Genomic DNA, 25,199 nt, shown 5'->3' on the forward strand with positions numbered 1-25,199 from the left:
ATACCTTGTATTAACATTTTGTTTTTGTGATTCGATTCCAAGTGGACATGTCTGATTGTGTGGTCACAAACAAATCCAGGAGAAGAGAAAATATATACGTTTGATTAATAATGAAACTGCAGCAGGTCAGAGGACATCAGCTGAGTAGGCAGAGGTCCTTCATATGTGACCAAGGACGGTTTCGCGTTCAAACTGTTAAAAGAATGTGGACACATTGTGCTATCCACTTGTGGTCGGATCACAAAAAAACACATGTTAATACCAGATGTGTACGGGCCAAATTTATATATTTTATCTATATATCTATATATATATATATGATATATTTCATATATTGGGGGAGGCATGATTACCCTTTAAGCAAAGACTGCAGACACTCCTGCAAGATCTGCTCTATCCCTTTTCTCTGAAAAGGAAAATGATACTTGTGATGGAGATTGTACAGTTTTGATAACTCGACCTAAAGTTGCTCTCTCTGACCCATGTCCTCCCCTTGTCTCTGTCTATGTCCAGCGTTTAGACTGTCTGCTGAAACAGGAGCATTTTGCTGAAGCGCTCACTTTGGCCTGGTCTTTCCATGAGGGAACTGCTAAAGCTGTGGTTGGTGGGTATTAAACATATCACACAATTGCAGCCTTCTGATGAATTTGCATTTGTTATGAACCAGCTCCTCTCTGAGCAACTTTATATAGTTGATTTAATAATCAGACTCATTAATGAGACTTAATATCTCCTGGGAAGAAGATGTTTGAAATGTCGAAAACTTGACAAAGATACAAAATGGAGTAAATGATCAACAGCAATAATAGCAATGAAATAGAAAGGTGGTCATTTTGGTGATGGTGGCAGATAATATGTTTAAGTAGGATTGTGCAGTGATAACGCTAATGGCAACTAATCTATGAGTAAAGGAGTGACTGAATGAGTAACTCTATGAAGGCACATTTAGAGATTAGAAATCCGGTTATGACATCAGCCCAGTCATTAATAGCAGAATCGACTGCCTAATGGCTGGTACTCTGCAGACCGTGGTCTGGTGCCAGTTAACCTCATGTTGTATCCTGTTGTGTCTACTATGGCAGCGGTTCCAAAACTTTTTAGGCCACGCACCCCCTTCTACATCCCGACCGATTTCACGCACCCCCAATTCCCCACACCTTCAAAAACAAAGCACAACAGAGCCTATTTATAGCTGCATTAAATGCATAGTCTTTAATCATGAACAAATGATCAGAACACACGTAACAAAATAATCAAGAGATCGCATCAATGCACTCTCACATTCGAATGAAACAAAGTTATGCAAGCCGTCACTTTTAAAGAGCAAAGAGGACGGCGAGCACACACGCACAGGCATAGAGGCAGATTTGCCCATCATGAGAGAACATAGGGAAAAAATGCTGTCATATTTTCTGCCGCATTAAAGAAAAATCTCATCAAATTTAATTGACCATTAACCATACATAACAGCAGTTACGGAAATTAGAACATCATTAAACTGAATCAAATTACCATAAAGTTAAACACGAGCCACCACGTAAAGAACAAAGAGTGGCACATGCATAGGCTCAAAAAAAGATATGGATAAAAAAGAGGATTTTCAAGTGCAGCGCAGGTGGCTCAGCCTGCAGCAAGAGGGAGAAGGAGAGGGAGGTGGGGAGATCACCATTACATTTTTACCCTTGTGCATTCCCTAGACGCAGCTTGGAGCACGCATCACACTTTGGGAATCCCTGTCCTAGAGGAACCGGGGTTGTTCAGCAATGAGCATTGTGACAGTGGTCATAGCTTGATGGGAATGAGGTATCTTTAATGGGCTTTCTCCTCCGGCACTGGATCTCTGAATGCGACTCTCAGTGCAGACGTGCAGTCGGTGTATTTCTGACGGGTTGTTGTCGTAACTGATTAATTCAATTTTGTACTTGACTTCATCAACAAACCCCAGGAGAAATCAGCCTTGTTCATTTGACACAAAATCTCCAAAAATGATCCTGATGATGAAGTTAAAGATCTATTGAAGAGAAGTAGTCTAAATATAAATCTGCTGCCTCAGTTGTATCTAAGGTTTCTGTACTTGTACTACAATGCTTCTGTGATTTTCATTGAATGTTATAATATTATTTGTAAAGAAGTTTTTTAAGTCATTACAGCTTAGAGTTAGAGGAATAGACGAATCAATAGAGCTGTGGTTTGGTAAATGGTTTTGTATTTATATAGCGCTTTTCTAGTCTTGATGACCACTCCAAGCACTTTACAGTACAGTTTTACATTCACCCATTCACACACACATTCATACAGTGCATCTATCCGCAGCACTTTGTTGTTCTATGAGGGGCCATTCAGGGTTCAGCATCTTGCCCAAGGACACTTCGGCATGCAGATGGGTAAGACTGGGGATCAAACTGCCGACCTTCAGGTTGGAGGACGACCACTCTATCCCTCAGCCACAGCCGCCCTGCTATGACTCACTCTCAGCCTTATTTTCTACGATGAGCAATGAATAATAGGAGGTTCTGGCATTTCATGTTGCTTTCTTGTAACTTAACAGTCTATCTTTCCAAGCTGGGCAAAATAATCTCTTTTTAGCAGGGCGACAGTGACAAGGGTTTGTAACGAGGTTGATGAACTATTTACAAAGTCATCAGCTAGTGTAGGAGTTTTGATAACGTAAAATTCTTGAATTTACCCCATGATCCGGATTCGCACAAAGGAGGAACCAATTAAATTTTGTAGCTGAACCGGATTACCAGTTAGATCCAGGAATTTTCTCCCTTTCTTTAACCAGGGATCCAGGCACCATTGCTGTGCATATTCACTCTAGTCCTTTTTTGAGTTTTGAATACATTACACATATGAAAACATATCAGTGTTTTTGTTGAAAATAAAATAATGCTGTTAATTTTTTAGAGATTTGAATATAAATGTATTCACATAAAAAATGTGTGGTTCATAGTAAGACGATATGAGAATGCTATGAGAATGATATGTGACCTGTGTTTATTTCAGGCCTGTTTGGAGATCCGATAAAAAGGAAGGGAGTGGTAGCTGACAAGGTGAGGATAGAAAAGCACTGCTAGCTGACTGCATTACATCAGTATATTGTGCACTGGACAGTGTCCTCTGTCGTTCTGTACAGATGGTAGAGATCCTTGGCCAGTTTGCTGATCACACTTTGAAGAAGTGTCCAGAACAAGGCAAGATCCAAGTGATGGAGCAACATTTCTATGTAAGCTTACGTGCCTCAAAGAACACACCCACCATGTCCAGTCTGCCAGTCTACCACTAGCTGAGCTGATACAGAACATACAGTGAATCATCACATCTGACAATGGAGTGCTTCAAACAAAACCTGCACGGTTGATTAAATAGAACAACACCCTGGGAAATCCACAGATTTTCCTTAATTGTGATAGTAAGATAAGAAGGTGGCAATCTCATATGGGACACAGTATAAAGACTGACAGCTGGTTTCAAGAGGCATCTGTGATGTTCAATTATCTCTGTGTATCTCATGAGTTTAATCAACACACAACCAGAAATGTGAAAAGAACAACTCCTAGTAAGGAGGTTGTTACACATGTTTGGATTTTCTGAATGTCAAGACCTAAGATGCTTGTTTTTTGTCATCTCATGTTTTAACCAAGTTACGGAAAAACATTAGAAATAACTCTCTCTTTTCTCTCTCTTTCTTTTTCTCTGTGTCTTTCTGCCTTTCCCTCTCTCTCTGCTGTGCTCTTTTAAGGATGTGGTTCCAGTCCTGGTGGATTACTGCCTGCTGCTACAGAGAGCGTAAGTATATTCTGTACATTTATTTTTGGCAAATCACATATTTTGTTGATTAGAGGAAAGAGTTTGCCTAAAATTATGGTAAGGTTTCCCTCTGAAGACCCTGTCTGGGCAACACACAGTGAAACACTGCAGACATATACAGAATATGCAAACCTGCAATTTTTAGATCTACTTAGAACTTTTCAGTTCTGATTCGTTTGCTATGTGTGTGGGACAGTGACCTGCTGTTCAGCCATCTGTATACTCGCCTGGTGGAGAACACAGTTTCAAAGGGAGTTTTCCTGGAGTCGCTGGAGTCATACATTGTTGCTGATCGTCTTGGTCACTTGACCACACCCATCATGAGGGACCTCCTGGCTCATTACCATGGCAACGGTATGATGGACAGTCTGGAGAGATGTATAGTCCATCTGGATGTCACCAGCCTGGACATACAGCAGGTGTGTGTGTGCATGTGTAAATAAGTGTGTGGATGCATTTGTACATGTGTACTAGAAAACTTCCATTTGTCTCTACATTTTTAACTAATATCTTTTACTCTGTGTTTGTGTTTGTAGGTCGTTCAAGTGTGTTGGGAGAATCAGCTCTATGATGCGATGATCTACGTTTTCAACAGCGGCATGAATGACTACATTACACCTATGGAGGTAGTTCTCCACCTGAAGTTTGTGTCGTCACTTTCATCTTGTCAAAGCTAATGCAATTGTTTACTTTTAATTTAAATGACAGTGTGTAAACAAAATACAAACCCTTACTTCAGGTTCAGATACACAGATTTAGGTCTATGGTCAAAAACTTCAAATTTTACCTGTCTCATTGGTGAGGCTAGAAACAGCAATTGATTGTTTATATTGTATTTATATTTCAGAAACTCTTTGCAGTGATTGGACCACCACTTAGGGAGGGTAGAAGCCTAACAGGTAAGGCTGTTAGCCGCCCCCCTAAAAGTACCAACAATTGTAAGTCTCTCAAAAGCAGTGTTTGAAGATCACATCCAAGTCTTCATGAGCTTTTTCTTCTTGGACAGATGAGGAAGTGGTGATGGGAAACAAGATTCTAGTTTACATAAGGTAAGTTCACACACTTACCTGGTTATTCTGAGATCCAATAATATATCAATCATCAAACTGCCTTAACAAGGTGTGACATCCTCTGCATTTAACTCTCCACTAGTGTGAGGAAGAATATCATCATAAATGAGTGCAGCTAGTTTTTCCAAAATGCATGCGTCAGTGTTTCCCATAAAAGCATTCATGTCTGTCTTAAATATACAGACTATAAATGTTTGTATAATGTTATTATGGAAAAATGAATGGCTGGAAACTTTAGACTAGATGTTTGTCTTCATCTCCAGCATGAACAGAATACTAAGCCCAGCAGATTCAGACATCAGCTGAAAATAGTGTGTTGTTTATATGGAAACTGTTGACATGCAAACTAATGTGCTGTTACCGCACACTATATGTGTTTAGTATCACAAATATGAATATGGCAATGGCATCAATACCTTCGTCATCCAGGAACTGCCTACACACTCTGGCCACATGATTTACCTGCACCACGAGGAACACAGGGCCCACTGCAGTGTAAGGTTTGACAATCTCGCAAAGACCTCCACCTGCTCTAATCTGTGATGCTCCTGAGAATGTGCTGGGAGACACAGTAAACCTTCTTGGGACCGCACGTATGGATGTGCCTTCCTGGAGGAGCTGGAATACCTGTGCAACCTGATCAGGCTTCAGATACCGCCTCATACTACCAGTAGTGACAAGGACACTAATAGAACACAAACCTAGAGAAGAATCAGTCAGGAAGGATAAGGAGAGAGCAGCTGTCTGTGGTCACCTCATGCAAATCCATTCCCTTTTTGGGGGTTGCCTTGATTTTGCCTCTCCATTGCGCCATCTGTTGATTGATTCACAATCACTTGTGCTTCCTAAATGGACAGATCGATATCCCTGAAGTTTAACTGACTTGGTGCTATACTTTTACGATTAAGTGTTCCCTTTGTCAGGTTTATTATGAAGCAGGAGGACCCAAGATACAGAGACAAAAGGTTTTAACAAAAAGTGTCCTTTAAATTAAGGCAAAAGCAAAAAAGCAAAAAAGCTAAGGAAAACTAGAAAAAAGACTCAAAAGGGATAAACTGAATCAAGCATAAAAAAAACACGAGAGAACACAAAGAACTCAAGATGAAGCATAGAGGTGGGGGACGTGAGGAGGCCATGATGTTGACAAACCGTCAAAGGGAAGCACAGAGACTTTTATACAAAGGGGAGGCAGGGGTAATGGACGCAGGTGATAAACATGAGGATCTGGGGCAGAAATCAAAGGGACAGGACAAAGACAGGAAGTAAAGGTGAAAACACACAAAGAGCAGAGACCACAAAAAAAAACAGGATACAACACTCAGGAAAAAACATAAATCCAACACAAGGAAAAAACAGGTACAGTAAAAAAATAAATAAATTCTATAATCAAAACCAGGAGGCAAATTCCAGAGAAAGTGCATTGTCATTACACCCATTATTATTTTGAGAAGGGTATTGGATTGAGTGTTCTCAGATCACAGATTTATGGGAGCTGCTGGGATGGTCAGTGTATAGGCAGCATATGTCAGTGCTGCCGGGGTGTTAAAGAGACACGTGTCAGTTGTGTCTGACAGAAAGGAAGTTAACAAAATAACATAATGTACATGAATTTGCTTGATTTAAAATATGGCTGCAAATATGTGTGTGTTGGTTTTCAGAAGATTGTGTTTAATAGCATTTGCACTTTGACAAGCCAATAATTCTTACCTACAATGTATTTAACTCAAATTAATAATAACAATATTGTGTGTTGTGTGTATATAGCTGTTGCCTAGCGGGAAGAGCGTACCCACTAGGAGACATCCCTGAAGACCTTGTGATTCAAGTCAAGAACCAGGTATGTAGATGCAGGACATCAGAACTGTGCGTGCGTGCGTGCGTGCGTGCGTGCGTGCGTGCGTGCGTGCGTGCGTGCGTGCGTGCGTGCGTGCGTGCGTGCGTGCGTGCGTGCGTGCGTGCGTGCGCTATTGTTTCAATAGCATCATTGTGAGGACATTTTGCCGTCATGAGTTACAATTAGGTTTTGGTTAGGGTTAGTGTAAGGCATTTAGTTGTGATGGTTAAGGTATGGGCTAGGCCAGACATGGGCAAAGTACGGTCCGTTGGGCTTTTTAATCCGGCCCGCCGAACTTGTCCAAAAATTTTAAATAAAAAAAAAAAAAATTGGGGTTTATTTTGGAAGAAATTGTTCTTTCTTGCTTCTTGTGGTTCAGGGTTTGTACCCTCGGGGTTGAATGCACTTTGGATAAAAGCTAAACTAAATTAAATTTGACCGGGAGTGTGGTGTATAGGGCTCGAAAGTGCACATGATCTCCCTTCACTTTTTTGTTTAACGTGGAGTGGACAACAAAATACTTTTTCCCTGAAGTCCAATCGAAGGCTGTATGCCTGATGCCGAGAAACTGTTGCAGTTTTCAAGGAGTACAACATCAGCCGTCACTTTGTTACGAAGCATGCTAACTACGCTAGCAAGCAGTCAACGCAAGAACGGGGGGCTACGGCTCAGAGGTTGGCGTTTATTTTACAGACTCCGACAAACTGCGATCCAAGAGTCAACTACCAAGGCAAGCCTTTCTCCGAAGGCGAGTTTTTGTTAAATTGCCTTGCAAATAAATGCTTTGCTACCTGTTAAAGGCCAAACCTTTCATGTAATGATTTTTCCATGTCATTTATATTAGTTCACAAAAACACTCCATCCATCTGGTCCTGGCCCGGCCCCTCTGTCAAATTTTAGAACCCATTGTGGCCCGCGAGTTAAAAAGTTTGTAGTGTGCAGGACTAGTCAGGTAAGTTTCGATGATATTACTGGGGAAAAAAAATTAGCATGCTTATTGAGGATTGTTCATCTTTTCATCTAACCTATTTCTATTCATTTATCCATCAATTGTAAAATATTTTCACAGACGATTCCAATTGTTTGGCTAACTATTTATATCTCTGGCATCGCAATAGTGTTTTTTTACAAACTTTTTTCTCATCTTATTCTACAGAACAATGCCACATGCACTATCTCATGTGATGAGACATTTCAACCCAGCCAATGTAGAAGGAAAGGCTGTGTGCATTTGCAAATACTGTGCAAAGACCTATGTTAAGAATGCCACAAAGATGCATAAGCCTTTAGTCAATTGCCCAAATTTCCTCAGGGCTCAAATCACATGACAAAACAAAATGTTTATATTTATCTCTTTTGTATGACAAGGTAAATACGGTAAGTATAAATTACCCACAACATTTCCAGTTTATTCCCGTTAACTCCCGTATATTCCCGTTAATTCCCATGGAAAGTTTCCAACTTTGAATATTCCCGGCATTTTGCAACCCTAGTTAAATATCATAACAAAACCGTTCCAGGGTTTTATGTAGAGTCTTGCTAACAGACAATTGTCTATGAAAACATAACCTGTGAGGTCGTAAACAGTAGAATAAATGGTCACTAAGAAAGACAACACAGGGATTTCTGAACTATATAATCTCCAAAAACACAAAGAAAGCCAGTAGCATGGAAGTGTTTCAGTGATTCCCAGTCAAGATGTGCTCATCTACTTATCTGTCCGAACAGGATGAGCCATGTGTCGCTTGTTTGAAATATTCCTCATCCTGGATTTCAACCGAGGTGGAAGGACCTGAGTGAACCAAGTCACAGTTGAAGGGACTAATATTGTGAATAATCCTGTCTGTGTGTGTGTTTGTGTGTTTGTTGTGTGCGTGTGCGTGCTTGTATAAGGTGTTTGAGTTCCTGATCCGTCTCCACTCAGCTGATTGGTCAGAGGAGGAGGAGGTTTTCCCCTTTATTCGTACACTCCTCCACTTTGACACGCGGGAGTTCCTCAATGTCCTCGCCATGGTGAGAGGTTCATCACTGTATCTTGAATAGTATCTGTCAGTAGATTATTAATCTGAGTCTGTTCCCTTTTAATCTCATCTGTACCTTCTACTACAGCTACTATTACTCGACTACTACTACTACTTCTACTAATACCACTTTTACTTATACCACTTTTAATACTTTTAGTACTCCTACCACCGCAAATCATAACATTGGTAGTAATGGTAATAATAATAACAGTTACATCAGTGGATGTGGATGTTTATTCAATTTTGTAAGTCACATGGTGGCTCAGTGGCTCTACCATTGGTGGGCTCACTGATTTGTGACTCTACAATGGCTACGTTGGTGATTCTGCATCCAGCTGTAGTTTTCAACCATCTATCTTTAGTAGTTTAATAAAAGTGGTGCACTCAGTCACTATGGCCATGGAAAGGTGAGATGTACTTTGACAGTCATTCTTTTGTGGTTTCTCACTTCATTCTAGACATTTGAAGACTTTAAGAATGACAAGCAGGCCCTTGAGTACCAGCAGAGGATAGTGGACATCTTACTCCAGGTAAAATCCCAAAACTTCTTTTTAGTATTTGGGACAAATAAAGGAGAAAAAAGTGAGAATTCCAGGATAAAGTCACAATATTATGAGAATAACGTTGTTGATATAATCATTGGTTATGTATGACATTCAAATAGGTTTCAAAGTTTCTCAACCAATAATCATAGTGGTTCAAGATTAGAGTATGGGTTCCACTTGCTGCTTTTCTATTATTATTGCTTTATTCTCATTAAATTACAACTTTATTCTTGTAATATTATGTTTCTTTCTGGTATCATAATGACTATTATTACGACTTATCCTCGTCCTGTTACGACTTAATTCTCTAAAACTCAGTATTTTTTCTCGTCAATAAGACACAAAGTGACGTGGTTGCCATATATTAGATTACATTACATGTCATTTAGCTTACGCTTTTGTCCAAAGCGACGATATATCGCTGAATTATCAACAGATTATTTGTTATAATATCCCTGCATTCATCAAACCCAACAACACACTGAGACAGCTGAATGTCAGAGCAGAGACAGAGACCTGCATACAAATGGCTCATAGTCACTCAGTTGTGCTTTTATATCATTAATTATCAACTATTATTTTATTTGCCTGGATCATTAACATATCCTTCTGGTTACCTAGGTGATGGTGGACAACCCAGACTTCACTCCCTCCCAGGTGGGCGGGCTCTTCACCTTTTTGGCTCGACAGTTGGCCAAACCAGACAACACACTTTTTGTGAACAGAAAGCTCTTTGATCAGGTAACCAATCAGATCTCCTAAATATGCTGAGGTTTTCATTAGAAATCTAAATATCATGATAGTTGGAGTGAGAGCTGCCAGTCCTGGCACAGGGTCCTGTATGGTTACACAGGGTATGAAGACTTGAATACTAAACACATGATAATGAGTTCAAACTGATGCATTGGCTGCTCGGGTTAGATCAGGGGTCCCCGATTTCTCAGTAAATATTCAGTTTGGTAAATTGACTTAAAAAAAGCAATGTGTATCTGATCTTGTAATTTAATGTGGAAAATGCCCCAAATCAGCATTACATTTTCATTTAATTTCACAAAATCTCTCATCTAAAAAAAGGGTCAGTAGCAACACAACTTTCATAGATCATGAAAATAGGCTACTTGCCTGGTTCTTATTCAGTCCTGCATGAATCATATTAAAGAGCTGATTTTCACAGGGATACCAACCTATCTGCTGGATCTGCAGTGGATCAGTCTGACTGCTGTTACACTGATCCCAAGTGGAGGGGCTGCAGTTTTCAACCCATTTCAAACATGTCGTTGTGTCAGTGCTTAAAGCTTTGCCATCAGACGACAGAGAGAGAGAGAACGGGAGAGAACACCTACGCTGGACACAGTTTTCTCTCTGGCCCCCATATATCACTTAGCACTGTCACTAAATTAGCGTGACAGTGCTCATCTGTGTGTAATCATCTGTGTTTTTTTTTTAGTTTACTTGATTTACTTATTTAACGTATTTTTTTGTAAATCCAATGGTTCACAAATATGTGTGGTAAAACCCCTATCATCGGACATTTGTTCAAAATTTGAGTTAAAAAAATTCATCCATCTTAATAAATATCAGTTCGCAGTAAAGCCAACATTCCTGTTCAATGATTCTTACCTCTCATTACATTATCAGGTTGTGCCATGCCATTATATATCTATTAGGTCCGTCGCTATTCTACTGTCTCCACCCAGTGTACCTCTATTTCACTTAGCATCTACTTTTGATCTGTATCCTTTGCCTTTGTCTCATTAACCATTTTGTAACGTCAGCCTGTTCATCTGCGTCTTTGCTCTTTATGTCTTTGCTAGGTTCTGGAGTTCCTGTGTTGCCCTGACGATGACTCCCGACACACAGAGAGGCAGCAGGTTGGTGACTTACATATTTTATACTCGAATGGGAATGTGGCTTCAGACTTTGAACCCAAATTTATGTACAAATACATGTATGAACGACTACTAGATGTTGTTGTCATGTCAGTTGTCTATCTTGTGACTGGTCTGTAGGTGCTCCTGGAGCTGCTGCAGGTCGGAGGTGTGGTGCAGTTTAATGAAGAAAGGTTGTTGGCTTTGGCAGAGAAGGCCAAGTTGTAAGTGGCTTCCCAAAGACTTGAACCAATGATAATTGTATTACCTTTAGCATCTTTTAAAGTTATAATCTAACAGGCATTTTTTAAAGAAAGTCAGGGTTATTGACTTTTAATGGGCTCACAACCTCACAACCCCATACAAAATGATATACAAATTCTTAGTTTGAAATTGAAGTGGTTACAACTCTTGCAGTTGATGAGACTGAACCACACATTCATTCTGGATTTTGTTTGGTTTAATTCACATACAGGATCACCTTCCATATTAAACAGTCATTTGATCCGTAGTTTATATAAACTATGAATTAGTCCTGCAGCAGTCATTTACTGAGACGCTGAATTTAAAGATAAAGATTAAGATAAAGTAGCTTTATTGTCAATTCCTTAACATGTTCAGAACATACAAGGAATCGATACGACGTTTCTCACTCTCCCACAGTGAAACATATAAAGTGCACAGGCACAACAGATAACACAAGACATTTCCTAATACTAAGTAAACATACAGAATTTTTAGTACAGAAGCATAAGGTTCTCTAAAAGTGTAAACGTAGTGATTAAAGTGATAAAGTGCAAACAGTACAAGAGACTGTTTGTTGCAGAAGTAAACATACAACCTTTTTTATAAATATTCTATAGTTGATATTTGATTTAAAGTGTCCAGTAGTTGCTCAGTCTCACTTTCATATAAGTTTACCTTAAATACCTGTGACACACACGAGATAGCAATAGAAACCTATAGGATATAAGTTACTTTTGCAGCTTATATAAGTTGCTATTGTAATTACACTTTGTCAACTTAGCTAACCATTTTTGTCTCTCACTGTCCTGCTCTCCAGCTACCAGATCTGTGAATTCCTTTACGAGAAGAAACATCTCTATGACAGGATCATCGACTGCTACCTGAGAGACCCCCTACGAGAGGTAGCATACAGTTCAGATTCATCTAACTAACACGTGTTTGCTTCAACTGAGTGTGTACATTGGCATGGGTGTTGGGTTGTGTGAGTATTTAATAAATGGGTTACCATTATTAAAGTGATTATCAGAGACTTGTGTAGTGTCTGTTCTAAGTCTGTCTCTTTGCCTGCTTTTTATTGTTTGTGTGCTGGACGTTATGTGCACAGCTTTTTTATAAATATTCTATAGTGCAGAGAAAAACTAGAAAACTTGTTAATGTGTTGTTATCGGCAGGGGGAGATCTTCAGCTACATCCACAATCTGCTGTCCATGCCTGGCTACAGCCCTGAAGAGAAACAAACAGTAAAGGAAAAAGTGCTGCAACACATCCAGGTCATCACACAAACACCCATACAAACACAGACATTCACAAATGGTTCTCCATCAGTCTGTGGTACTTGTCCTGGTAGGGTCACATGATGGGATATGTTGTCGGGCATGTTAAGGAACCAGGAGGCATCTGGAACAGCTGTATGAGCCTAGATACTGTGAGGAGTGAATTTATCAATAAGGGTTTTCTTTACCCAAAAATTATGGCATCAACATGCCTTTAAGAGTAGAACCTATATTCTTTACTTTAGGGAGACTTAAACATGGGCAGGGCACATGTATGAGATTGACACAAATATATTTTAGTTGTAAAAAATCCTGTATAGATATATAACAATCTTTAAGAGCTGCTGCCGTGTTTAAAATCAGCTGTCAGTCTTTATCTTTAATATTTAACATTAACTATTATTTGATTCACACAGCTATGTAGAACAACACAGCCTAACAGTCTTGGCAGAAGGTAAATGTGGCTGTCTTCATGGTCACATGTTGAATTAACAAACTTACGCTACGGTTCAAAAGTTTGGGGTCACCCAGACAATTTCGTGTTTTCCATGAAAACTCACACTTTTATTTGTCAAATGAGTTGCAAAATGAATAGAAAATATAGTCAAGACATTGACAAGGTTAGAAATAATGATTTTTATTTGAAATATTAATTTTGTTCTTCAAACTTTGCTGTGGTCAAAGAATGCTCAATTTGCAGCAATTACAGCATTGCAGACCTTTGGCATTCTAGCTGTTAATTTGTTGAGGTAATCTGTAGAAATTTCACTTCCTGAAGCCCCTCCCACAAGTTGGATTGGCTTGATGGGCACTTCTTGTGTACCATAGGTTCAAGCTCATCCCACAACAGCTCAATGGGGTTGAGATCTGGTGACTGCGCAGGCCACTCCATTACAGACAGCATACCAGCTGCCTGCTTCTTCCCTAAATAGTTCTTGCATAATTTGGAGGTGTGCTTTGGGTCATTGTCCTTTTGTTGGAGGAAATTGGCTCCAATCAAGCGCAGTCGCCATTGTATGGCATGGTGTTGCAAAATGGAGTGATAGTCTTCAATATTTAAAATCCCTTTTACCTTGTACAAATCTCCCACTTTACCAGCACCAAAGCAGCCCCAGACCATCACATGACCACCACCATGCTTGAAAGATGGTGTCAGGCACTCTTCCGACATCTTTTCACCTGTTCTGCATCTCACAAATGTTCTTCTGTGTGATCCAAACACCTCAAACTTTGATTCGTCTGTCCATAACACTTTTTTCCAATCTTCCTCTGTCCAATGTCTTTGTTCTTTTGCCCATATCAATCTTTTCTTTTTATTGGCCAGTCTAAGATATGGCTTTTTCTTTGCCACTCTGCCTAGAAGGCCAGCATCCTGGAGTCGTCTCTTCAATGTAGACGTTGACACTGGTGTTTTGCGGGTACCATTTAAAGAAGCTGCCAGTTGAGGACTTGTGAGGCGTCTATTTCTCAAACTAGAGACTCTAATATACTTGTCTTCTTGCTGAGTTGTGCACCGGGGCCTCCCACTTCTCTTTCTACTCTGGTTAGAGCCCGTTTGTGCTGTTCTCTGAAGGGAGTAGTACACACCGTTGTAGAAAATGTTTAGTTTCATCGCAATTTCTCGCATTGAATAGCCTTCATTTCTAAGAACAAGAATAGACTGGCGAGTTTCACATGAAAGTTCTCTTTTTCTGGCCATTTTGAGAGTATAATCGAACCCACAAATGTGATGCTCCAGTTACTCAATTAGCTCAAAGGAAGCCCAGTTTTATAGCTCCTCTCACCAGCTAAACAGTTTTCATTTGAGCTAACATATTTGCACAAGGGTTTTCAAGGGTTTTCTAAGCATCCATTAGTCTTCTAAGGCGATTAGGAAACAGAATTTACCATTAGAACACTGGACTTCTATACACCTATGTAGATATTTCATTAAAAAACAGACTTTTCCACCTAAAATAGTCATTTACCACATTAACATTGTAAAGAGTGTATTTCTGATTCATTTAATGTTATTTTCATTGAAAAAAAACGTGCTTTTCTCTGAAAAATACGAAGATTTCTAAGTGACCCCAAACTTTTGAACGGTAGTGTATGTATCGGCCTCGATTTGTTTTCTTTCAGTGCATTTTCAGTATTATTGAATCCAGAATTTGTACAAATGCACATGAAGGAGAACATTCTATGACTAAGAATATGTCTGTAAGAGATTAACCTAAAAGGCCTCCAACATATGATCACAGGAGCTGGTGACACTTGACCCCAGCAAGTCATCTGATGTAGTGGTGCTTCATTTCACTGAAGAGGTGCAGCTAATCATCTCTGAGCTTGAGGTAAGATCACATTCAATAATTTTTTTAAATTTTTTAATGAACTTTCCACTAAGTTATTACCTAAATTATTTAGAAACATAGTGTGTGGCTCTGCTCAGCTGTGATGCTACATGTGCTGCAGACAATACAAGAAACATACTCTGCTAGACAAACAAAAAAATGCGATGATTTAATTTCTGGATTTCCCGAAACATCTTTTCTGATTCATGTAAAAATCCCCTTAGCTGACCAATAGTTAGTCAAATTCAGAAGGATCAAAGCAGTTCAGTACAGCCAGAAATAGTACAAAAGAAACTTGTTTCTTGTCAAAACCTGGTGCATATCCACAATGCACCTCCATTGCCAACAGTTCAATTAGAGGTTTGGCTGTGGTAGGCCTATAGGTTATGACATGTGACATCACTGGAGCTTTTATACAACTCTGTTCACACATGCCGTAAAACATAACCAGATTTTAATGTTCACAATCAGTACAGTTCATTTTGAAGATGGTGCTGTTTAGTAGCCTTTAGAATGACTCACAGTGGAGAAGCTATATGATGTCAGTCATTGTGGAACAAACCTTTACACAAATGCTGCTGGCCCCTGAGACACAGACTCAGCAGTACAACATGAGGGAGTAAATGAAGACGACCAGCAGCACCCAGAAACACAAGCTCACACTTGTCTTCCTCTCCACTGAACTGATGGTTCTAACCCTCAGTTTTGATGTGCACTGCTCTTTTCAATGCATCAATCTGTCATGTGGAAAACTGCTGCTGTTGTGTTCTGACTCTCAGTAGCTCATCTCATATATGGTTACTGAAACAGACAAAGATGGTGAACAATAAACCTGCTGAACATCAGTATGACCTGATTGTAATTAAAATCTTCACAATTAAACCACTGTTCTCATTTTTCAGTACAGTTCATTTTTTTTAGAGTGTCTTAAAATAATGTATAAGGGATGAAGTGGTTAACGGTTAAATGATTAAACATGTGAAATTCCAGGGGGTTAGTAATACTATGAAAAATGTTAACTATCATGGAAACGCGGTTGATTACCACATTGTAAAGCTCATGGTGAAAAATGTCAGCATCAACCACAGTGAGCACGGTGTACCACACACAGGTGCGCTGGCACAGCATGCGTTTGTGTTTCTTCTATGCATGTGTGAAGTTTACTTTGTGTTTGTTTGATTTTCTTGAGAGTTTATGAGACAAATATATAAACATTTAAAAATAAAGGTCCTACACTTTGCAGGAAAGAGCAGAGGAGTTGCCACATTGCGTGCGTTCAACAAATGCTGATATTTTATCCCAACTCTGACATTTTAGCTTGACCTCTGCAAACTAACATGTGTTCGACCTACAATAAATGATAAAAATACTGGCATAATTTTTAATGTGTCAATATATAACTACATTTTTACAATACCATGATAATACTGATAACCGACATCATTTTGTTTAAATTTTCCACCCTGTTTCAGCTCTTGAAAGATGATGAAGAAATTAATTGTGCTCTGGTATGTTGATAGTATTCTGTGGTGGAAATTTGGTCAACGTACACAGGTTCTGGGAAAAATCATCTTTGTAAGTTTATTTGTAAGAGCTTTCTGCAGAAAGGATCACACAGGCAAGGTGGAGGTTGCAAGTGAGAGGAAATGTGAAGTGTCTGTGCTCATATTTAAGTGTCTCTGTGTGGGTTACCTCCTGACCCCAAAACATGCAGGGGGTGTGTGTGAATGTATTGTTCTCTGTCTGGAACATATCGTCTGTAAAGGTGTGACTTATAGGCTGCATAGTATATATAATATAATGTATGGTTAGGGTGTTGTGTCAGTCAGCTGAGTTCTTGGAACAAAGGACAAACGCAGTTAAACCAGAGTAGAGCAAAAGGTCACTATAGAATTCATGTGATCTCAGGATCAACTTCTGCAAAACATGAATAGACAATGGGCTCACATGCTGGACAGTGGGTGCACCATAAAGATTATGTTGAGCTGTACCCTAGATGGAAATGTCTGCTGTAAGCATAAACTAAGAAGTTATTAAGTAAATTTCCGTTCAGGATTGGAAACTTTATTTAGGCAGCACTTTCCAAAACACAGTTATAAATTGCTTAACATGGTTGAAACAGGATGAAACATTTCAAGACTGAAGCAAATGAAGTATGGGAATTTTATAAAACATGACTGTGAGGGATGCAGTATGGTGTGAGGATCCAATAGCAGAACACGGAGGCACAGTTAGGAGCAGTTAACAAACTTTACTTCTTGTATATGGTACACGTAAAGGTAGTCCAAACACGAGAACGTAAATCCAATAGGGAGCAGGCAGAAGCAGAGTTGGTAATCGTTAAGGTCCAAGGTCGGTACACGGGCAGGCAGTCGGCGAAGGTGCAGAGTATCCGGCAGGGAAAAGGCAGAGACGAGAAACGTTAAACAGGCAGTGGTCGGCAACAAGAGAGCTATCAGAGAGAAATGCTGGGACGCTAAGAACATGAAGATACAAAGACGAACTGGCAACGCGACACAGGAACACAGAGACTAAATACACCGGGTGATTAGGAACAGGTGCAACCAATCGGGGAGGAGCTGACAATCACCAGGGTGGAACACACACACAAGGGAGGGAGTGAGGAGTCTGAAACGAGAGGAGAGATGAGTAGGGACACACAACACAGAACATAAATCATGACCACCCAGGTGAAACAACTTATCGGACCGGACGAGACTTGACAATGACATTATGCATTAAAACAAAAAAAAATGGTACCATGATGGTTGAAAGACTGTTTAAAAAGAGGTCGTCAGAAGCAATTTGCACGATGTCAGAGAAAAGCCTCAGTTCCTCAGGCAGGAAGTTTACAGTGATTGAAGCGGGACTGCTTGGCATGCCATGTTGGGGTTGTCCTTCGGGATGTCTACCCTCATCAAATGCTGCTAGAGACTTTAATCTTTAATCTTGAAGACTTTAATCTTGATGTTTTCCTGCACGTGGCATCTATTGCACTTCTGTCCGTCCTGGGAGAGGGATCCCTCACATGTGGCTCTCTCTGAGGTTTCTACGTATTTTTACCCTGTTAAAAGGTTTTTTAGTAGTTTTTCCTTACTCTTGCTGAGGGTTAAGGACAGAGGATGTCACACCCTGTTAAAGCCCTATGAGATGAATTGTAATTTGTGAATATGGGCTATACAAATAAAATTTGATTGATTGATTGATTGATAAGAAATGAAAGAACGGTAGTTTTAAGTCTACATCTGTAAATTAGGTGAGGTGTAACAGTGCCTCCATCAGGTAGCGACAGGTCCTGCACTAACCGGTAACAACAGTCTCACGTCTGCCGTGAACAGCACAAATATGTATGATTGTCTGCAGTCTTTCTGTGGAAATTGAAGCTGATAGATGTTGCCCATTGTTTTGGGGTGTGCATGCAGTCCCTCAGTCAACATCTGCAGACACACGACACTTACTCTCTGGAAGACGATCTGTACACCCATCACTGTAGCTCTTTTGTCCCTATAAACCATAATGATTGGTACATATCCTTAGTACTCTCTCTCTTTCTCTGTCTCTGTCTCTGTCTCTAGGATGATGAGCTACTTTTCAAGTTCCTCAGCTGCCTCCTGGAGCCCCGGTACAGTATGAATGGCTTCTGAATATACATCTCTCCGCCCTGTTTCTCTTCTTTTCTTTCTGGCCTCTCACTGCTCATCTGCTCTGTCACTCAGGGAAGGGCATCATTCAGGGGCCGACCTGCCTCTGGAACGTGACCTCCATGAGCGTCTGCTGGAACTACTGTGCCGCTTTGCACCCCAGCAGCTCCTGAGCTTCCTCCAGACTTCCCAGCACTACAGACTGGAGGAGGCCATACAAGTACTGTGTGATATAGTTTGTTTCAAATATCTGTATTGTCAAGCATGTATTAAGCAAGACTGAGGACAGATAAGACCGGAAGGATGTATAGATCACATCGGAACCTCTTTCTTTTTCCTGAACAGGAACATAAGTTTCTCACTAAATTTTTGCCTTCAGATGGAAAGTTAGACATATTCTTACATTTGGACAACAGACCACGTTGTTTATAATTAGCAGTTGCAATGAAGAAAATAGAGAGATTATCTAGTGAGATTAACTGTTCTTTTTTTTTTTTACCCCCACCTGCTTATTTTTGTAGTTCTCCCTTTGGCCACAAGGGGCTGACGTCTTGAATAATCTATTAAGAATATAAAATCCTTAGGTTTTCTTCCTGCTGACTGAAATATATTTTAATCTGCTTTTGCCCAATGACCTCAGAAAGGTGAGGTTATATAAAACAGGGAAATGTTCTGAAATTAAAGAACAACTTTCGAGGTACAAGGCGGCTGTGGCTGAGGGGTAGAGTGGTCGTCCTCCAACCTGAAGGTCGGCAGTTTGATCCCCAGTCTTACCCATCTGCATGCCGAAGTGTCCTTGGGCAAGATGCTGAACCCTGAATGCCCCCCCATAGAATAACAAAGTGCTGCGAATAGATGCACTGTATGAATGTGTGTGTGAATGGGTGAATGTTAAACTGTACTGTAAAGCGCTTTGAGTGGTCATCAAGACTAGAAAAGCACTATATAAATACAAAAACATTTACCATTTACTTCAAAAGATCTTACAAAGAATTTAAAGTAATAATAGGACGTTAATAGGTCACATACAGAAGGGTGTACTACATCTACCAGATACATTACTTATGAGATATTATAGGAATGTTTTAGATCAGCTAGGGACCGTTTAAGCTTCAATTCTCTTTTTTTCTGTTTTATACATGTTTTGTTTATTGGGGTCCGAGTGCTGACAAACATGGAATACCTAAACAGCTATACTGTACCTGGATGCATCCTCTACAGTGGACTGGAGCTGCTTTCACTGTGCTGCCTGTGTCGACAGCTGCATCCAGACTTGTTCAGTGTTTAGCCACATTTCTGATATTGACCAATTTACAATCAGGGTAGTTACATGTATAAAACAGATGGAAATAAAATGTAATTGCTTTTCAAATTAATACAAACCTGTTCCATAAGACATGTGACAGATGATTGAGAAACTGACTGAAATGTTTAGTATGTGGACAGGACACTAATGAAAATGTACCTGCACTGTATTATATTGAATTATATAATGAGTTCATGAAATTAATTCCATTATCTGCCACAGTAAAGTGTGATACAGCACCACCTATGGACAACAATGATTGTGACAGCTTTCTCCCTCTGTGTCTCTCTGTAGCTAACAGAGATGAACCACCACAGTGAAGCCACAGCCTATTTACTGGAGAGGAAGGGCGACTTTCATGGAGCCTTTTCTGTCTTGATAGAGGTAGCTTCAGAACACGGGACTACTGAGTCATTAATGAATAAAGGGATTATTCAGCATACCAATGACTGTACAGGCTTAGTGCAGATTGACATGTCTGTTATATTGATAAACACACACACCTGTGTGCATATGTGCACCACTTCCATCACTGCAAATAATTATAGATTCATATGACCAGTACTTATAGCACAAACTGTCCTTGAATTAAGTGAGTGAATGTTATGTATTCATGATTGTCCCCATGTCTGCAGACACTGAAGGAGAAACTGTGTCTCCTCACTGCGGAGAGTGACACAGAAGCAGAAGACAGACGACATGATGAAGATGAGAGAACCGATGATTCAACACTGACCAGAATAAAGGATTCACTGAATGACATCATCGCCTTGTGTCATCGAAGCTCACACAACCTCTACCAGCAACAAAGAGAGGTGTTGTGTGTGTGTGTGTGTGTGTGTGTGTGTGTGTGTGTGTGTGTGTGTGTGTGTGTGTGTGTGTGTGTGTGTGTGTTTAAGATACAGATACATTTATTTGTCCCACAGACATGCACAGGCACACTCATGCAGGTAGGGAAATTTAACCTCTGCTTTTAACCCATCTGGTGATAGGACACACAGAGCAGTGAGCAGCCATGTACGGCGCACGGGGAGCAGATGTTGGGGAATGAGGTGCTCAGGGGCACTAGACAGGGTAGGGAGAATCCTCTTGGATTTTTGGACAGATCAATCCAGGTTCGTCTTTTTGTTGTTTCTCCGTGGAGTCGAACCAGAGACCTTTTCTGCCCATTGTCCAAGTTTCTGCCACTAGTCCACCGTCTGTCTGTCTGTCTGTCTGTCTCTCTCTGTGTGTGTGTGTGTGTGTGTGTGTGTTAGGACAGATTTAGGCACGTCCTCATAACTTCAAAAGGACTTTTCAGGATTAAGACTCTTTTAGGGTTTAGGATTAGGATTAGGTCGAGGGTGGGTTAGGCTGTGGGTGTATGTTGGACCAATCTCTGCTCATTCTTTGCATTTTTATCTCTCAGGCTCTGTGGTTTCCACTTCTGGAGACCATGATGGCTTCTCAGAAACTAGTGAAGGAGTCCAATCCCAAACACACCTCTGAAGGTAAGAACATGCACTCCTTAAAGAGTTGTTCACCCAAAAATGACAATTCACTTATAGTCTACTCACCACTATGCCGATGAAGGGTTGGGTAAAGTGTTTGAGTCCACAAAACACGTCTCAGGAGTAAACAGTGTTAGAGCAGAATCCAATACAACCGAGGTTAATGGTGACAACTTCTTCAAACGCATAAAAACAACAGGAAAAAAGCATAAAATGCCTCCATACTGGTCCTGTGGTGTCATCCAATGTATCCGTAAGCCCTGACGTTCAAAATCGACACGAAACGGTGTTATTTACACCATGTTTTTATCCTAAAAGTCCTCTGACATCCTCCTCTGGAGCCTCGTTCGCTCGTGGATCACGGACACCGTTTTGAGTCGATTTAAATGTCAGGGCTTCCGGACACTTGGATGACCACACAAGAGCAGTAGAGAGGCTTGTTATGGATTTACTTCTGTTGTTTTTATAGGCTTGCACAATCTTTAATTGTATCGGATTCGGCTGCCACGCTGTTTACCCCTGAAACTCCAAAGGTGTTTTGTGGCCTCAAACACATCACCCACTCCTCCATCGACATAGTGGTGAGTAGATAATGGTTGAATATTCATTTTTGCGTGAACTTTCATCTTAAAACATGTCGTTATAGGGACTTAAGGCCAATGTATGCTTCAGTGTTAATTTCGTTGACGAAAACGATGACGAAAAATATTCGTTAACGATCTTTTTTCCATGACGAAGACGAGACGAAGACGTAACGAAAACGATTCTTTGAAAATAAAAACTATGACTAAATCTGTTTTAACTTTCGTTGACGAGACGAGACGAAAATGTTGGTGGTTGACTAAGTCACAATAATTTTAAACATCATCGTTTCAGGCCGTCATAAAGTATCAGGAGCGGGCGAGTGAGTGAGTGTGTGTGTGTGTGTGTGTGTGTGTGCGCCCCAGATAGCGCACCGGTCCCGAGGCTCCGCCCCCCGCCCCGCGCACTCGCTCAGAGACACAAGATCTGAGCTCGTCCATGTGAAGCAGCTTCTTAACTATGGAAACAATGAAAACACAGAGTTTCTCTGGTCTCAGCTGATCAGAGATCAGCGCAGCAGCTTCTTGATCAGAGCAGAAGCTGCAGTTGGTTTCTAAAGAGCTTCAGTATCTGTGTTCGCCTCCAGTCTGACCTGCTCTCACTTTTTGTTTTCACAAAAAAAAATTTAAAACTAAATATATATTTTTAAGCTATTAGGCTGCAGCTCTATGTTTTTATTTATTTCAAAATAGGGTACTTCTTATTCAAATAGCCCTATAAAGTTCCGTGTTTAATTTATTTCAATGTAGGCCTACACTTGCCTGTGTATTTTCTTCTCTTCATAAGTGTTCTGTGTTTTCCTTTGTTGTAACAGGTACGAGTTTTCTTTATTGTCGTTCTATAATTTCGTAAATGCAACAAACTATAGTTTAGTATAGTATAACTTTATATTAAACTTTATTAGCTTTGTTATCAAATATGTTTTGCGGCTCCAGACAAATTTTATTTGGGGGAAGAGGGGGCAAAATTACTCTTTTGAAAGTAAAGGTTGCCGACCCCTGCTTTAGACCTATGCTGGTAGGGATATCTAATGGACAACTTAAGTACTGCAAGCTAGACTATTTTGCAGTTTTAGACACAACACAGGGTCCCTGGGCCTGAGAAGAGAAGAAAAGGAGTTTAATGTGGCTACTAAATGTGACTAAAACTAGACTAAAATGTAATTAGTTTTCGTCGACTAAAACTAGACTAAAATGTAATTCGTTTTCGTCGACTAAAACTAGACTAAAACTAAGAAGGATAAAAATGACTAAATGTGACTAAAACTAATATGCATTTTCGTCAAAAGACTAAGACTAAGACTAAATCAAAAATAGCTGCCAAAATTAAAGGCCTCTGTATGCTTCTCCGAGTCCGTTGCGGAAGGACGGACGGACGGAGCGGACGGACACTTTTTGATTTATAGTTCTACGAGCCTTTTTGTTCCGAAAACAATTCACCGCCAGAACAGTAGTTGGCGCATTGGAAGTCGAGCTTAGAGAAGCCTACCTCATGAGGTATATAGAAAAAGTCCACGCTGGTTTATTTACGTCCTCCCGGCTCCTCACACACAGTGAACGATGACAACAGAAAAGGGATGTTAATGACGCGACAGTTTTGCTGAAATAAAGTGACACCCAGCGGGTCATAATGCTTATGTTATCGTGTCTTAACGCAGCGGTACCCCGGTCTTGTTTCCAAACTGCGTTGCTAATTCAGCAGCTTGAAGCTACACGGAGGCAGCTAGCTTCCCCCCAGCTTCCACACACAGTCAGCACGGACAACCGATACTAGCTACTACCAAGTGTTTGCTTCTAACCTGACCGTGTTTGAGAAACAGTGTCATGAGAGCCCTGGGATTAAAGTCAGCGGGTTTTTGCGCTGTTCCCACCGCAGTTAGCATGGTGGCTAGCCCGCTATCCCCGTTATCAAAGTTCGTTATAACCGTATGTGACCGTAGACACATGCCTTAAGTGCTCTAACCAGCCACCGTCAGCCGGACAACGCCGCTGGCTTAACACACTTGTCACATTAATCATAGAGTCGTAGTTGTGATTTAGGTTTATTGTGATTTAGGGAATGAAACAGGAAGTTAGAGGTCCGGAAATGACGTTGGACGGAAATTATGTTTTTAGTGGACCAATCACAGCCAAGTGCTATCCGTTGGCTGTCCACCATTTCGACGTGTAGTTAGAAAAATGAGAGCTGCACGAAAAGCTCTGGCCTTAACACTGGTATGCTTCTCCGTTTTGACGGACACGGACAGATAGGACCGCCTTCTCTAACGTGGAACGCCCTCTGCGGGCCTCTCCGCGGCTCCTCGGAGAGCTTTTCGTGCAGCTCTCATTTTTCTGACTACACGTCGAAATGGCGGAGAGCCCACAGATAGCCCTTGGCTGTGATTGGTCCGCTAACGCCAGCATTTCGGGACCTCGAACTTCCTGTTCCATTCCCTACATCTCTATGATTAATGTGACAAGTGTGTTAAGCCAGCGGCGTTGTCCGGCTGACGGTGGCTGGTTAGAGCACTTACGGCATGTGTGTACGGTCACATACGGTTATAACGAACTTTGATAACGGGGCTAGCGGGCTAGCCACCATGCTAACTGCGGTGGGAACAGCGCAAAAACCCGCTGACTTTAATCCCACGGCTGTACTGACACTGTTTCTTAAACACTGTCAGGTTATAAGCAAACACTTGGTAGTAGTTAGTATCGGGTGTCCGTGCTGACTGTGTGTGGAAGCTGGGGGGAAGCTAGCTGCCTCCGTGTAGCTTCAAGCTGTTGCAGCTGTTGAATTAGCAACGCAGTTTGGAAACAAGACCGGGGAACCGCTGCGCTAAGACACGATAACAAAAGCATTTTGTAGTTGCGTCATCAACATCCTTTTTCTGTTAGTTGCCATCGTTCACTGTGTGTGAGGAGCCGGGAGGACGTTAATAAACCAGCGTGGACTTCTTCTATATACCTTAAAGCCTGAAACATGCTTCTGCGTTTTCACGGGCCCGTAAGCGCAAGAGCCCTTCCGGGTCCCTCACGTGCTTATGTATCCCTTCTTACGTGCTGACGGGCGTCGCCCCACTTTTCTAAAATTTACGGCAAAGCTCTGCAAGCTCACCCTTGCCCGCAAGGCTGTGATTGGTCTGCTCTACATCCCTTCTGGAGCTGCATTTCCGGTTTCATGCCCCATAATACAGGCAG

At 40.8% G+C, this 25,199-nt stretch overlaps 1 protein-coding gene across 8 annotated transcripts in view; it reads left to right on the plus strand.

The window, feature by feature from the left end:
- The window catches only part of vps8 (VPS8 subunit of CORVET complex), a 75,041-nt gene that overhangs the window by 40,984 nt on the left and 8,858 nt on the right, over window positions 1–25,199 (plus strand). For 2 of the 8 annotated variants that reach the window (XM_053435720.1, XM_053435719.1), the window contains 23 exons: window positions 514–604; window positions 3,007–3,053; window positions 3,137–3,226; window positions 3,743–3,789; window positions 4,007–4,229; window positions 4,347–4,436; window positions 4,658–4,709; window positions 4,817–4,859; window positions 6,645–6,717; window positions 8,608–8,727; window positions 9,197–9,268; window positions 9,905–10,024; window positions 11,098–11,154; window positions 11,293–11,375; window positions 12,215–12,299; window positions 12,570–12,668; window positions 14,912–15,001; window positions 18,577–18,623; window positions 18,718–18,862; window positions 20,243–20,332; window positions 20,584–20,763; window positions 20,941–21,063; window positions 21,357–21,438. In XM_053435720.1, coding sequence (XP_053291695.1) covers window positions 514–604; window positions 3,007–3,053; window positions 3,137–3,226; window positions 3,743–3,789; window positions 4,007–4,229; window positions 4,347–4,436; window positions 4,658–4,709; window positions 4,817–4,859; window positions 6,645–6,717; window positions 8,608–8,727; window positions 9,197–9,268; window positions 9,905–10,024; window positions 11,098–11,154; window positions 11,293–11,375; window positions 12,215–12,299; window positions 12,570–12,668; window positions 14,912–15,001; window positions 18,577–18,623; window positions 18,718–18,862; window positions 20,243–20,332; window positions 20,584–20,763; window positions 20,941–21,063; window positions 21,357–21,438 — 2,149 coding nt within the window. Of the gene's footprint in view, window positions 1–513; window positions 605–3,006; window positions 3,054–3,136; window positions 3,227–3,742; window positions 3,790–4,006; window positions 4,230–4,346; window positions 4,437–4,657; window positions 4,710–4,816; window positions 4,860–6,644; window positions 6,718–8,607; window positions 8,728–9,196; window positions 9,269–9,904; window positions 10,025–11,097; window positions 11,155–11,292; window positions 11,376–12,214; window positions 12,300–12,569; window positions 12,669–14,911; window positions 15,002–18,576; window positions 18,624–18,717; window positions 18,863–20,242; window positions 20,333–20,583; window positions 20,764–20,940; window positions 21,439–21,907; window positions 22,020–25,199 lie in introns of those variants that run through there. The other 6 variants (XR_008341470.1, XM_053435722.1, XR_008341471.1 and 3 more) reach the window with 6 other exon arrangements.

Source organism: Pleuronectes platessa, chromosome 12, assembly GCF_947347685.1.
Source record: "Pleuronectes platessa chromosome 12, fPlePla1.1, whole genome shotgun sequence".
NCBI lineage: Eukaryota > Metazoa > Chordata > Actinopteri > Pleuronectiformes > Pleuronectidae > Pleuronectes > Pleuronectes platessa.